At 35.0% G+C, this 16,679-nt stretch overlaps 1 protein-coding gene across 1 annotated transcript in view; it reads right to left on the bottom strand.

The window, feature by feature from the left end:
- Positions 1 to 16,679, bottom strand: part of LOC110381138 (nephrin) — a 418,561-nt gene that overhangs the window by 5,332 nt on the left and 396,550 nt on the right. Inside the window, exons 10-19 of the mRNA XM_064042420.1 lie at positions 12,720 to 12,864; positions 12,127 to 12,257; positions 11,572 to 11,725; positions 10,296 to 10,390; positions 4,480 to 4,573; positions 4,104 to 4,217; positions 2,880 to 2,992; positions 1,369 to 1,552; positions 716 to 844; positions 202 to 291 (exon numbers count right to left, since the gene is read on the bottom strand). Coding sequence (XP_063898490.1) covers positions 202 to 291; positions 716 to 844; positions 1,369 to 1,552; positions 2,880 to 2,992; positions 4,104 to 4,217; positions 4,480 to 4,573; positions 10,296 to 10,390; positions 11,572 to 11,725; positions 12,127 to 12,257; positions 12,720 to 12,864 — 1,249 coding nt within the window. The remainder of the gene's footprint in view (positions 1 to 201; positions 292 to 715; positions 845 to 1,368; positions 1,553 to 2,879; positions 2,993 to 4,103; positions 4,218 to 4,479; positions 4,574 to 10,295; positions 10,391 to 11,571; positions 11,726 to 12,126; positions 12,258 to 12,719; positions 12,865 to 16,679) is intronic.

Genomic DNA, 16,679 nt, shown 5'->3' with positions numbered 1-16,679 from the left:
TTTTGTCAATCTGTCAAAGATTGGTCTTGATTGATTGGTGATATTTAAAAAGTAATGGATTCGTTTCATAGAAGGTGAAGGCGGAGCTAGTAACGTTCCTCGTCCCCCGAACACCCGCATGTTGTCGCGCTTCTTTCTTAGGAGTTTTTGCGTTATGACATCTCCGCTAGTCGTTTTGTTCTCCATGGTTAAGCCACTTACCTAAACTGTCTACACTCTCCGATTCCTTAGTGCCAGTTAGAGGAATATTGGACGTTTCGTCCTGTTGCCTTTTGTCTTTTTCGTGTTTTCCTGTGAGAGAAGAACATTATATTAAAAATTTGGTGTAGAAATAGTAGTATTTTATAGTGGTGAATTGACATGGTTGAAAATGAAATTACTATGTATAGCAATATAAACACAGCAGTGACTTTGAAAGTCATGTGAATTGTTTTATTTTTCCCTTTCAGTGTTTTACGAAATCGGGTTAGACATATTGATCATTTTTTTGAAACTTTTATGTCATTTAGAACGTGTTCAATTAATTATTTTAAATACAAACAATAGTTCATTTGAAGTACCTATTCAAACTATTTTATTTCAAAACCCATCATAAATAATTGATTTACAATTATTTACAGTTTCAATTATACCCACACACTCTTTCAACCCATTTCAATTAAGCCCACTCCCTATTTCAATTAAACCCACACTATTCAATGAACACACTACTCACTCTCCCGTTTATTGCAGTACTTGCAGCAGAAGACCACAGCTGACACGGCAGTCATGGTAGCGATGACTCCAACTGCTCCCAGCACTATGATCAGCACGGTTGTCAGTTCCACCTTGACGGGAACTTGCGCTGTGGGCAACACTGTGGATTTTATTGGTCTGGTATTTTTTGAGCGTTTATTTATCCGCTAGACATATTCTTAGATAGCTACACAAAAACTTAAAAAAAAATATCGGTGACCGACATCGAAAACAAAGTCTACATTTTTTTTGTATTATGGTAATGAAGGTAAAAACTAGATTAATGGGTTTTTTTAATGGTAGATTTTTTTACTAATAATATTAAAAAATTAACAATTGTCATTAAAGAATAGTGGAGGAGTGTTCAAAACAATATTTCAACTAATCTCCTGTAGGTGCATGAGTAAGTTGTGGTTTATTTATGAACCAGGAATATAGCTTCTTTTATGTGACTGTTTAAAATGTGTTTAAATTCTTTAATCAAAACTAACTCCGCTTTGACTCATGATAACCAACTTTTCCGTAATCAACTGCCATTTCAGTTCAAACATTTTAAAACATAAATGATTTTCACATATTTTCAAACTGAAATTTAATTTCATCAATATTCAAGATCACTTATGAACAACATACCTGTATGCCTCTGAGGGTACTTCAGCAAACTGGAGGTTAAAGTCAGGGCCTCACTAAACCCCTTCCTATTGAATGCCCTAACTGACACGGCTAAGGAGTTACTGGCTGATAACCCAGCTACTTCAAACTCTGGGTCATCACTGCTGACGTTGCGGAGTAACTGGCCTGTCGCCATGTCGAAGATCTGGGGAAGAGAAGGTTAATTTAGTTTGTAAGGCCAATCTGTCGCATTGGAACATAGATCTGTAGTGATAGTTTTAGGTAAGATTTACAAATAAATAAATCATTGAAGGTTATTGTGATAGTTATTGAAATTGTAATCATTAAGATTTTTTACATAAGAAAAACAGACATGTGTTGCTTGGGCAGTTTATTGCGCCACTTTTTCTTCCCAGTAATAACACATAGGAAGTGGTGAAGGGCGGGCATTTTTTGGGACTGTGTCATGTACTTCTGACGTCGAAAAAGTGCTGTTTTCAGCCTTTGAATTAACAAATTGTTATTTTTATGTAATAGAGTAGTATTTTGATTGAATCCTTTTTTTACATGGTTGTATTTAAAACATCCAGCATAATTATATGAACACGTATGTTTATATAAATAAAGTATCTTGTACTTTGAAATTGTATACTGATACAATACTTTTATATGACCACTTTTTGTCAGCCAAAAGTAATTGGACATGATGAAGAGTATACGTTTTGGGGGCTGTCTCATGTAGGTAATATTTGATGATACAAAAGCGCTGTTTTTCAGCCTACTTTGAATGAATGGCTTTTCTACGTCTACAATTTTATCTTTTTCATCTCTTTAGACATCTGTTTCAGTAGGCCTTCTCAAAAACAATTATAACAAAGAATAAGTCCAACATACGGCTTCAGTATTTTCTTAATATTTATTTTTTATATTTATCTTTTATTCCGATACCCAGAAAAATGTAATAGATTGTTCACAAAGGATTTTGTGTCGATCCAAGATTTATTTGTCGCAGCTAAGTGACAGTAACGAGACATATTGAAGCTCACTGGTTTCTTTAACACAATTTATGAAGCCTAACAAAAGATACACTATATATTTCTTTTATTAAGAAACAACGTGATTTCTATTGTGTTGTTATTATTTTGATATATTGTGATTTTTTTTGTGTTATTGTTGTGTGAAAATTTTGACCTTTTATGACCCTGTTTGGATAAAATACATTTAACTACAACGGTGTCTACTTTTATATCGTCACTTTTTTTTAGCAGAGCAGAGCTTTTTTTTCTTGTGACTGCTTTATACGTAAGATCTATCCAGATTATAAAAAAATATCTATAACTAGGATTTACATATCCAATTTTTATATAGTTGGTTAGCGTTGTCTCAACCAAACTCTATGGGAACAATAGGCGCCTGAACAAAAAGTAGCTACCACTGAGAGAATGTTTAAAATCCGTAGTGTTTTCTGAGATTAGTGAGTTCAAACAAACTCTTCTACTGTATCATATAAGTTAGTATATATTAAAACTTACCTCTAATAAGAAAGACTGATGTATTCCACCATCGTGTCCGGGAGTGCAGTTTAGTGTCAAAGAGTCGTAAGTCACGTTGGTAATCTCACACGCTTTCGGGGTAGATGGTTTATCTGTAGATAAAATGTTAACATTAGACTAAAACTTATTAGATAATTAAGGAAAATCTTTTAAGGGTATTCTTATTGGGAATTAACTGAACGACTTTGAAGGTACCTAAATAGGTACATCCACTTAAAAAAGTTTTCAACCGACTTCCCAAAAAAGAGGTTCCCAATGCGGATGTTTGTATGCTTTTTATTTAACTGAAGTCGCTAATTAAAGTTGATTTTACTAAACCCATAGAGTGAGAGAGAGTTATATTTTCTTTTTCATTTCCAAAACTGTTAAAATGCAGTCTCAGTGCAATACTATTGGTATGTGCTACACTACGTACCAGATAAAAAATAATTGAACACACAAAACTTACAACGTTTTAACGACAAAAGCGACATTAAAGTCTAGTCGCGACCCAATAATTTTCACTCTCACATCAATATAGGAACGTCTGGTACAGGAAGCTCAAGCATCATATTTTATGTGAATAAGCTTCGGAAATTGATCGTAGCTCACTCTGTCTACGTTAACGACCTAGGGCCTTTGATTTGTATTGAGCTGACTCGCGTCCTTTTTAACAGAAAATCTAGTTTTTTATTTATTTTAGAATCTACTATTTTAAAAGGATTTTTTGATGTTGGCAATATTTGAATTCCTCTGTCACTATGACATGTATCAAAATTGACAGCTGTCAATCTGACAGCTGTGTGTCAATATAGGAACGTCTAGTACAGGAAGCTCGAGCATCATATTTTATGTGAATAAGCTTCGGAAATTGATCGTAGCTCACTCTGTCTACGTTAACGACCTAGGGCTTTTGATTTGTATTGAGCTGACTTGCGTCGCGGCAGTATATTTATCCTTTTTTGTTTTTTGTGTACAGAGATTCTACTTAAAAATAACAAACCTACCATTTTGAAAGGATTTTTTGATGTGGGCAATATCTAAACTCAACTGTCACTTTGACATATGTCAAAAGTGACAGCTGTCATTATGATTTTAAAATGAAAAAATAGTTTTGAATTTAGGATGTGAAGAAAAAAAAACCGTTTGAGATGTAATTTTATGCTTGTGTATGCTATAATTGAAGATATTTTTTAACATATTTTATTACGAAATTATACTTACCAGCAGGCAATATATGAAAGAGACACGGCTTCGTCTGTCGTCCCACAGAGTTGGATCCCGAACATTGCACCCACCCGTAGTCTGATGATGTATTAACCATGTATATGTATGTGCCTAGAAGAAGTTTACAAATTAAAAATACATAACACAGAGAAGATTAAAAATGGAATATCTGAATCATTTCTAACTAGTTGTTCCTCACTATTTCACCTGAGTTAAAAAGTAGCCAAGTTACTCTTGGTCATTTCAGAGATTAGCCAAAAGAAATAGGCAGATACAAAATCGATTCAGCCGTTTTAGAGCTACGGTGCCTTAAACAGACACTATAACAAAGACCTACGATGGCAAAAGATGTAAAGAAAATGATAATATTTACCTGGTAAATTAGGCATGGTGGTCATGGAAGTAGTGGTGAGCTCATGTCTGCTGTGAGCTGAGCTGTTGAACCACCAGTGGTAAGACATCGGCTCCTGGGGACAAAGTACATATTTATAATTTCTCATTTCTTATACGCATTCAACAAAAAAAAAATATTACTATTAAGTAAGGACTTTAAGGATGAGTTGCACCAATTAAAAGTTACGATAATCGCCCATTCAAATTGGCGATTTGACAACTTCACGTCATTCGGTTATCACTAAAGTTAAATGGTACAAAATACCGTAAGTGTGTTCGCTCCAAAAATGGTTTGAATATACCTTACATGCGCATAAAACGTTATGTCTGAAACCGCTGTAAACCTCTAACGAATACAAAAGATAATTTTCAGTCATAACACACAAATCGGTCGAACTTGTAACTACCTTCTTTTTGCATCGTGTAACACGCATATTTATTTAAAAAGTAACCTACTGTTGACCTCATAAATTCCTCACAGCACCTATTAATTGAAAACAGACTTCATCACTTGATATTAATTGATTTTCCTCAGCCCATTTCACCAGTAGTTATTACAATCCGCCATTTTGGACGCCATTTTGATTATTTCAATTTGGAATTAAATAGGTTGTACCACGGAGGAAGGAAAGATAGCGGAGATGCCATGAGGAAGGTAGGTCAGGCGCCTTCTTGTAGGTCAAGCAATTTACGGGAGGCGAGATCAGTTACTAGAACTGACGAGACGTTTGTGTTCCTTGAAAAAACAAAACAAATGGTTCAACGATTGGTCTTCATTAATTTTTGAGTTTAATTTTGAAAATAGTGGGTGTATAAAGGCGCAACCAGTAACGTTCCTCGTCCCCCGAACACCCGCACGTTGTCGCGCTTGTGTTATGACATCTCCGCTAGTCATTTTGTTCTCCATGGTTATTTCTCTTTTCAATAATTGATGCGATTTCAGTGTTACGAGTGGGTTTGCTTTCAAAATGAAAATTATTGTGAATCCAGTGGATATTGTTGCTGTTATTTTATCTTGTTATATTAATAACTTTTCATTAACATTGTTAAAGTGATCGAATTAAATGTAAAGGATTAATGGTTCCGTGATTTACAAACAATTTCCAAAAACCTTTTTCATTTCAATATTTAAGTTGAATATCACAAACAGTTCTTCGCGTATTTACACAGCACAGATATGAGAAAAAGGTATTTCAGGTAAACATTCAAAGTTTTCAAAGCTCATCAAAGGACCAGGGATCTTTTTTTGAAAAGTCCTTTAAACTTGAAACTGTCCTTAAGTCCGATATATCTGCTCAAATATAATAAACTTGACTAAGCCCATATATCCTTCCTTTTCAGAAATACAGAATTAGAAAGAACATATAAAATAATTACAGTACAGAGGTTTTATCTCACGAAAGCGGGTCAGAATTAGAAAAATAATACGAAACAATTACGGTACATCGGTTTTTTCTCTCGAAAGCGGGTCCGACATACTTGTGTGTGTAATTGTGTACGTGCAAATTGTCTTTGTATGTTTAAACTTGGAAGCGTTCAGTAGTAAGCTAATCGCCAATTAAGTCATACTACAGTAATATTTATTCATCTGTTGCTCTTTCATGCCAAATCTACAAAACTGATTCCAATATGTCACACAGATAGTCCATACCCTGAGGAAAGTTACTTTTACCCAGATTAAGAAGTTCCCTCAGAAAGCGGGTAGAACCGCGGAAAACACCTAGTCATTAATAACCATAAAACCATAGGTAGGCCATATAAACCGCGAAACAACATAGTTTATTAAGTAATCTACCTGCCCCATATTTTGTGCTTACCAGTATAGTAAACAAAACGAAATCTGGGGTCAAATTGCGGAGCAAGGAAAGATAGCGGAGATGCCATAAGGAAGGTAGGTCAGGAGCGTACTTCTAGGTCAAATACGTACGGCAGTCGATCATCATCAATTTAAGAGCCCAGCTCTTGTCGGTGCAGCTATTTCCATTTACGTCTATCTAGCGCCAACTCCTGAACTTCTTATACGTCACAAAATTCACCTTCTCTTTAATTTGCTTGATGTAAGCTATACCTTGGACGACTCCTTCCCCTCTTTCCTTCGACCTTCCCTTCCACGATGTACCAAAACGATGAGTTACGATTGACTTAACGAGGCGTTCGGGGTCTTTTACACTTCTGTCGAAGGTTTTTGATTTTACAAAGAATTTCCAGGTCCAAAAAAGGCGTGTAAGGGCGGAGCTAGTAACGTTACTCGGCCCCCGCATGTTGTCGCGCTACTTTCTTAGGAGATTTTCCGTTATGACACCTCCGCTAGTCATTTTGTTCTCCATGGGTGAAATACACAGGTAATATAGCAACCCTGATGGAGTATTATGTTATTCATGAGGCAACTCTCTTTGGGACAGCGGTATGCTGTGTTATGATCAGCTTCCGATCTGTTTCTGTCTTTTTCGTATTTTTAAAATGTGTTTTCGGAAATATAATGCACGAAAGAGGTATGGCTTAAAAATAAAATTATATTTATATTACGAGAGCTTAAAGCGTAAAAGTAATAAAAATTACCGAAATATGCTTTTGGTTTGTTTCAAAAATTATTGGATAGATTTTGGGTAAGTAGGGTAATGTTTATCTTGTAGTTTTTAGGCTGTTAAGTGAATGTGAGGGCGAAAGATAGTGTATTTATGATATCATCTAAATATAAGGCAGTTTTATCAAACTACCGGATATAACGGATTTTAACATTCGGAAAAAAGAGTGGCAATCCCAAAAAATATAGCAAAATAACTACTATCCTATTAAAAGTTATAGATCCAATAAATATGCATGAGTTTAACCGTACAGTTACTGTATTTTAACTAACAGAGAGATAATATTTTTATACAGAGAATTGAAAATAACAATATTTGTGAGTCCAAAAACCATTTTGAACGAGTCAATATTGATAAAATTTGATGGAGCCTCGTATTTGCGGAGATAAAGCTACAATCCAAAATGGACCTTAAATCTTGGAGCATAAAAGGTATTTTCAGAAAGGCTAGAAGGGCCTGTTATGGATAGATTTATCAAGCTGCATGTTAGACATGGGACTTGATAAATCTTCTAATAATCCTGGATGTATTGTGTGTATTATTTTATATTATTTTGTACTTGTGTGTTACTACTAACATAGTTTGTAAGTTTGTACTGTTTACTAACACGCTATGGGCCGTCGATGCCTGAAAATAAAAGATTTTTTTTTTTTTATTTTTTTATTTATAAAGTATAGAATAGACTGGCGTCAGCTATTATTTACTGTAATTGCGGATACAAAGCTTCAAATCAAAATAGACCTAAAATCTTTGAGCATAAAGTTCAGAATAGATTGGCGGGAGCTATTATTTATTTTAAAGGATATATTTTATAGTTTGCATTTGTCATAAAGTTTAATATCCTGCAATTCTAACAATGAGATTGTTAGAATTGTAAATTCTTTCTTTCCTGTCATCTTTCTCTATTATGTGTGTGTACAAAAATTTGTAAATAAATAAATAAAATAAATAAATAAAAAATAGTAAGTAGCAAATATAAATATGACATTGGTAACCAAAAACTATTGAAGTTGTTTTAAAATCACTTTTAAGTTATTTTTTTATTTTTATGAAAAGGTAAGGTGAATTATACACATAGATGGACATTAAATGGAACCACATATGTATTATATATTCAACAAAAGGATATGAGACCATTTTGTCATGACGAGTTCCTCCGTGTTTCGGAAGGCACGTTAAAATAGTAGGTCTCAGCTGTTATTTGAACATCTATGGCAATCGTTTCGGATAGTCAGAAGCCAGTAAGTCTGACACCAGTCTTACCAAAGGGTATCGGGTTGAAGTAACTGGGTTGAGGAAATCAGATATGCAGTTGCTCCTTGTAAAACACTGGTACTCAGCTACATCGGGTTAGACTGGAAGCCGACCTCAACATAGTTGGGAAAAGGCTCGGGAGATGATGAAACCCTGCTTATCCATTCTAAAAAGAATAAGTATGATATTATATTATTTTATTACACTTTTTTCAAAGAAATAAATTCCTTTCAATCGTTACAGCGAGACGTATCGAATTCCGAGGAATCCTTATGTGTGTGCGATGGGATATTAAAAATGTATCAAGATATAGATACGTATGTATCTACATACACATATGTTTACTGAAGCCTCAAAGATTTTCATTAAATTCGCCATTTTTTGACGAAACAGATCATGCTTGGATATTATTTTAGGAGGATTTTTTCAGGGACTAAGTACGTACCTGTGTAGGAGTTTGTAGTAAAATTACAAAATTACAGACAATACCTCACAATATTCTTTTGTCCTTACTTTGGTAAATAATAAATGTGAAAGTAACTGTATCTGTCTGTCACGATTTCACGCCAAAATCACTGCACGGATAGATTAAATTTTTTGAAGATGAATAGGTAGTCCAGGGTATGAGAAAAGACATAAATGCTACTTTTCAGCTTATATGGGTGCAACGTGCAACCAAAGAAGCACAGCTTGGTTCGCTTACAAAAAATCTATAGAGCTATTAGTACTATTAATACATAGCTCACCCAAAAACATTACCATACCTACAGTTTCCAAGAATGTTACCGGATAATTTATTTAAGGGTAGGCGAGTAACTTTACATTTTCTTTCAACGTAATAAAACGCTGACTAACCCATTAATTGAAGATTTAGGTAGCCATTAGCCACGGCCTGATAACATGTACATAGATTAAGAATTTACAGATTTTTTTTCAATGTGAAAATCTCAGGCACTATGGGTTCGATTTGAAAATATATGACAATGTATAGGATAGCCTATTTATCGAGGCAGGTTACAGCTTACTTTCTATTTGGGAGCGTCAAGTAGTTTCGTGTGAACCGCGGGGAAAAGCTAGTTAGAAAATAAATGTAAAGGAGTTTTTTTCATCCGAATAAATGTATTGTTACGGCCTGAAGGTCCGAAACAATATTATTTGTCCTTCTAAAACTTTTTACTCTATGACACTTATCGATGAATTTCATCAAGAATCAACTTTCAAGGTCACTTTATTACTGGGCTTAACTTTCATACAAAGCTACTGTAACAATTACAAAATGACCTTTGGGGTCGCCCTTGAATCGAACTTCCTTTCTTTGATATCTTTTGTGGTATAATCTTTGGAAGATATTTTCAGGACAGAGCTATTTATTGATGTATTAATAAATAATCTTTGATAGCAATTTGTTTGAACGCGGTATAATTCAGGGGGTCATTTGATGATTTTTAACAAAGAAAGCGTAATTTCTTCGAAAATGATGTATGTAGTTTTCATATTAATATCTATGTGTTCCTTAGGACCGAAAGCTGTCGGGGTTGCAAGCTTCTTGTAGCAAGTTACCTAGACCTTTGTATTGCAATAGGCTCCAGAAAGAACAGGGGTGAGTCAGTCAGTAAAAGTCCAACACAGAGGAAGGGGTCACCTCCAGCGGGGCCTAGTAGAGCCAAGCCCTGCCGGGGCTGTGGGATGGTTCGAAAGAGTTACCGCGGCCCTGGTACATAAAAGGTCTACGAAGGAACATGATGGGTTTTAGTAAAAGTCTGGACACTCCCTCACCGCTGCTAACCCACAGTGGGAAGGGTCATTTGATGATTTCCCATTTGGAGAAAAAAAAGAGGGAGGGGTTATCTGATGAATATCCCTTCTTTAAAACAAAAGAACCATGGGAAGCTGAGGCAAATTATAGGTACATACTGTCCAGGGTATGAAGAACACTCATTAGCTAATTAGCGCTTACCTTAGGATTGGCGTCCAAATCGCAGTCGATGTCAATGACCTCTCCTCTTGCTGCCCTCACCACCACTGGCTGTGATGATTTGCAGGTTGGCACAACTGTGTGAAGAAAATTAACTTAAATATATGTCTTTTGATGAAGCAAAAAAATAATATAAACACAATAGAACTGACCGTCGAATATAAGGATTGATAATTCTGCATCTAGACTAGACAAATGATTCTGGGTCTGTTCTTACAAACTATTTTTTCGTTGAATCAAAATCGTGACCCTCAAGACACGGCTTGGTTGATACACCAAGAAAACCGTGCCAAATGACATATTAGAAACGCTTAAAAACTTAAAACAATACGTTTTACTAGGATAGTTTTTTATATATATTGTAAATATCCATGTAAATAAAAAGTTCTAAATAATTGATACACAATATTTCTAAACAGAAACCTCGAAATTATACCCTATCGATCTCCAAACAACTTAAGCTAATTTCCATATTCATTCGTCAAAGCTGACCATCATCCTACCGAGTGTAAAAGGAATAACAAATTCGATATTATGACTAAAACATTAAGGGGAACTTGGGAAATTGGGGGAATCAATACGGCTTTGGAAAGTCAGATGAAATATTAATCACGGGAAAGGTCAAGTAAGGTCACGACACCAGAACTTAGTTCAGCTAAAGTTGGGGACATAAATTATGGTATTTCTTCAAGTTGGGGGAATTTCGGGAGCTGTCAAATGCGAATTTAGGGGGATTGGAATTTGTACTGATCTATTTAGATAAAGACGATTTTCTGTTCGTTAAAAAACATGTAGAAATAAAGTTGAAAATTTTGGGGTTTTTTTGCTAAAAATATGGATATTTTTTCGATGAAAACTAAAATTGGAGAGTTGTTAGAAAAATGGAATATTGGATAACAACTAAAATACCTTTTGCGATAGGTGCTGCCACACATTCACTTTTTATTTTAGTAAACTTTAGGTTAGTGGTGAAAAAGTGTTACGTACATAGATGGTTCACATTTTTAACCAAGTTTAGTATAACTTACCTACACGCTTTTAAGTCAAAACTACTGAACCCATTTAAATGTGGTACTCAAATAGTCTAGAACCTCAGAAGGACACACACTACATTTTGTCCGGTTGCGGGAAGTGGCTTGAGTGAAACAGCTTGTCATATAATAAAACGAATAATCTATTCATCAATCTTTTCGTTCATTCGTAAGCTAAACGTATAATAGCCATTATTTCCATACAATTTCAAAATCCTCGTACTCACATTTGACATCCAAGACGAGGCTCTCAGAAGATCCTTCTCCTAGGCTGTTCCTGGCTGAACAGACGTATGCACCAGCAGCCTTCCTGGACACCCGCTGCAGCACCAAGCTCTGGTTCGCCAGGAGTACTCCGGGACCTGGTTTTACTACCACACCCTGGAGGAATGGAAGAATAAGGTTGATTTCAGATAGCTATAGTAATAAGGGACTGCGAGAAGGTAGTAGTTTTTAGACAAAAGTCTCATAGAAATAAGTCACGAAAACTACTATCCGTTAAGAAACAGGTTATTTAAAAAAAAAATACTGTTATGGAGGTTGTACCACCATTTCTTCATTCGAAAGAAAAGGTAGAAAGTGGTGAAGGTAGGGGCGTTTTAGTAGCTACATTGTGACCTTCAAGAATCTTATTATTATTATTTATTAAAAAGTGCTGATTTTCAGCCTACTTTGACTAAATGAGTTTTATCTTATCAGATCAAAGGACCAAATTGTAGGTCATATTTTATTCATTCATAGTATCTACTAATACTACAACAGTACATTAGTTAAATACTTACATTATGTGTGAAGTATACATGGTTGTGCCACGGGTTCGCTCGTACTCTGCAGTCTAGGTACACGTCGGAACCCTCAACCACTTTGCTGGCGTCCAGGTTAGCACCCAACTCCAGTTTTGCTACCGGTAGATCTGGTGGAAGAAGATATATATTGCTATGTAATACAAAAGGGATTTAACTAAAATTGTTAGCGTACATTGACTTGTTGGCGGCTTTAGAGTAAGTACTGCATTCGTGCTTGAAAGTTGCAATTTCGCGTACATTTCACAAATGTTCACACACAATTTTGCACACAGATACTTTTGCACTTTGCTATCGCAACTTACATGGGCAGAACTGAGATACAACCAGGGGAAAACAAATCAATATGTGTTGTTTTATGTGAAATCTCAGAGTCCGAGTCTATGTCAGAATACTCAAATGTTACTAAACTTAGCTACAGTATTAGTACTTAATTTACGCAACCTAATGATGTTTGATTAGCACTTAAAATTGAGTGTCAAGAAAGTTCGTGTCATTGAGGCCAAAAAAAGGCTTTAACTATCTGCCATTTATTTGTAATATGGTGAAAATGCTGCTTAATTTTCACTTACGTTGTATCTCCATCTTCCATCCATCCTCATGAGTGGAATGCGGTAGACTCGGCTGCACGGCTCTGCAGGACAGCACCCGGCCAGCATCCTCTATTGTGGGCACGAAGGTCAGGATGCTGCTCGTCACGTTGCCATCCGTTGACGTCTGGTGGGGAAGTCGTGATTAGTGTCATGGTAGAGGGAAGTGAGGGTCTGTTGTAACAACTATGTTAAACTTCGGCAAGAGATTTTACACACGCGACGCGACGTGGGAACTTCGCGTACTCGAATAAATGAATGTGCTAATTTCAAGAACTTTCAGTTTTAGATAGCTAATTTATAGGAGACGGCTCCAAGACACTTTTACTTTTTTCAAGAAACCAAAAATATACACATCGCTCTAAACCATACATAGGACAGATTCTTAATACTTTCGTACTACTAGAATCAACAGCTACATTCACAGCATCATCCTTCAAGTCTTATTGCGCAAAATATCTAACGGTCGCTCCCAATAACCTATCTGTAGATTCGATTAATAGAGACAGAATTTTTACATTAGTCCCATACAATATCATTCAATATCAGAGAGATAGGCTCTTAAGCAAACCCACAGATAGATCAAATATTGGTACCGGTTGCTGGACAATATGGTCGGTATATAATGCCATAAATACGATAACCCTGTCAAAGGTATTCTCTGTGAAGTAATTAGCATTCCGTGTGGTAGCCCGATGGTCAATTTGATGTTTGATGTTCACAGAGACAGTTATATACCCTTTGTCGAGCTTGTGAACGTAAATTTGTCAATAACTAAGGTATTGTAAATAAACATTTCAAAGCGTAAGCAACTACATCTCGTACCCGGACAAAATATAGCCTATAGATGTTACTCGGGAATAGAGTAGTTTACTAAAAGTGAAAGAATTTTTCACGTCGGTTCTTTAGTTTTTGGAGACTTTAGGGTACCAACATAAAAATGTTTCCTCTTCATTAAATTATAGTTTATAAGTATATAAAATTGTTTGTTTTTTTTGTAAACTTTTTTAAAGCACCCATTTCAACAAATGACTGCTGGAATTATCAAAGACGAAAATACACGCGAAAAAGATACTTCCTCAGCAGTCATGTAAATAGAAAAAAAATAAAACACTAAATCTGTCATTCCAATCTGTTTGGCGTTGTTTCCATAAAATTGCAAAACTACGTCAAAGATTTTGATCAGATAACTTTCACATTTCCAGCATATGTATGTGTAGAAAGTTTCACGAAATACTGCTGAAAGGATTGGTCTTAAAAGGCAAACAATAGAGTTCCTAGTTCCTGAACTTAGGGTTGCTACATAACCGTTTAATGTTTACATATTCATGATTTTTACATAGTAACAGGAATTATCGATGTTTGTGACATTTGTCCACTTACTCATATCACGCCAAATACATGTCAGAGTCAGCCATTTGACGCTACAAGCATTGTAGTGTTTTGTTCATCATGTGTTACAAAACTATCACAGTATGCAATATTTACACTTCCACAGTTTTTATTATATTTAGGGCTGGGTTCAATAATAAGTGACTGTCAGCGTCTATGCATATTTCTCATAATAAGTATCGTCGGTCAGATGTGAACGAAAAAGTGAATATGTAAAGAAATACAATAAATTGTGTAACATTCGCTCACATTCGGCGGCTAACAGTCAGTTTGAACACAGCCTTAGAATTCCACAACGAACATAATTGAAACCAAAACAAAGATGAACAAACTGCCTATCTAGGAGTACCAAATAAATTGTCTGAAGAAGCCAATAAGAATAATTTACTTCAGTTCAGATCTGGCAGTCATAAAACCTCTTATCTGGATATGTAAATGTCAGTAGTTATTCTGAACAAATGTTGCAATATTTCGTATTCCAAAAATGGAGGGAATGACAGAAAGGGGTTGATTTAATCGATAGTCGTGAATCGCGATTGTATGTTTAAATGATCATGAAAATCTTAATTTATGAAATAGGTAAGTGGTTTCAACAAGTTTACTCATGATACACATTTGTATGAAATAAATATGATACGATACTATAAAAATGACGAAAACGTGGGACTTCTAAAACAATTAGTCTAAATTTAACCAGAGTGTACATATTATATAAAAAATCTTTCAACATTGTTTATCGTAAATTACTTGAGACGTTAAATTATGATTTGAATTTTGCACACATGCTTTGAATGTTTAAGTAAGTAAGTAAGTACCTACATATATAGCTGATGAAGTATATAGTTCTATAAAAAATAACTAAAGCTTATATTAAAAAAACACGCGAAGGACAATGAAATACAATTTTTCCACCTGGTAGGCACCACTTTAGATTGACGTGATGCCGTCGACAGCTCTGACACATTTCAGAGTATAAAAATGTGGAAAGTAATTCTAGGTGACGCCTATTTCTAGATGGAAAACTACAATTTAGGGTATATTTACTTTAAGGTTAATTTAAGTTCAAAGTAACTACACTTAAATATAAATTAATGCATTTTCTTATTCAGTAAACTGTAGCTAATTAATCATCTGCCTAGCCTTTGCTAACTATGTTGGGCTCGGCTTCCAGTCTAACCAGATGCAGCTGAGTACCTATCAATGTTTTTGTTAAACTGTAGCTATATAATACATTAAGAAAAAGTTAAATAAAAGAAGTCTACAAAAATAGTCATAGCACTACTACAGAATCAGTTTTAAAAAAAGAACTCACGACCCAACCCTACTATTCAATCAATCGAATCGTATCGAGTCGAGCCATTACCGATTCTCGATTCTGTCCTTAAGGTTTGAAATACACAACTCCTGGATAATGACAGTCCACCATTGTGCTGTCGATGTCACTCTAGATCCTCGTAATACTAAGTAATTAGGTTCGTTGACTCGAATAGGGCATCGCGATTGCAGCGACATCTATAAACCAATATAATAAGGAAAAACAATTTTTGTTTGTTTGTAGCCTTAAGTCTCCGAAAGTATTGAACCGATTTCAAAAATTCTTTCGCTGTTGGAAAGCTGCACTCTTCCCGAGTAACATAGGCTATATTTTATCCCTACGCGATCAGTAGTTTTCACGGGATGTGAGTAAAAACGCGGAAAAACGGCTAGTTCAGGTATAAATCAGTTTGGTTAACTAGTTCACGTTTGCGATAAGAGATGGCGCTAGTAGGTTCGAGTTTATCGATTTTCGAGCTTTTGTTTTTACAATTGCGGTTAGAATCTGGGTTAATGTATATTTTAATTAAACTGTCCACAGCTTCCATTAGATAAGATTATACTGAACTTTCATTTGGAAGTGGATTCTGTAGAACAATTGTTAAACCACTTTAATTAAGCCGGAGTTACTCTACTGAAAAAGAAAGGAAAGTATACAAAGGGAAATAAAGAAAGAAATCCGATCAGCATATTGTTTACAGAACAATGTTGTTCACGGGCCTGTGAATAGTGTTGCACTCACACTAAAATTTAAGTCTCGGCTTTCGGCCTTTATAGTATGACAGATACCGAAATATATTTGCAAAGATTGCAATCTAACAGTAAGTGTTTCTAGAATGGAACCGTAAAATAGACATTTGTTTAAATATATTTCACGATTTCTGACTTTAATAGTGTTATAAACGGCTTCATAAATTGTACTAATGTGACACTATCGTTTTAAGCGATACAGTCATTCAATTAAGATAACATTGAATATAAAAAGTATTTTAAACATTGTATTAATGAAATTGAATGCATTAGTTAAGTTAGTTGTTTATGTTTTATAATCAGCTAGGCAAACCTTCCAGTGGTGTTATTTCTGTTCTTGGTATTATTTTATAGTTTGAAAGTATCTAGTAAGGTAGGTAAAGTTATATATGGTATTTTTGTTAACGTTATGTTATTTACTTTTATTACTGAAGAAAGAATTGTCCTGGACAGAACAAAGTGGAAGAAGAAGATACGGAGAGCAAA

The sequence above is a fragment of the Helicoverpa armigera genome, chromosome 28 (genome assembly GCF_030705265.1).
Source record: "Helicoverpa armigera isolate CAAS_96S chromosome 28, ASM3070526v1, whole genome shotgun sequence".
In the NCBI taxonomy this organism is placed as follows: domain Eukaryota; kingdom Metazoa; phylum Arthropoda; class Insecta; order Lepidoptera; family Noctuidae; genus Helicoverpa; species Helicoverpa armigera.
Note: the sequence above shows the minus strand (reverse complement) of the source record. Positions and strands in the feature narration are given on the sequence as shown.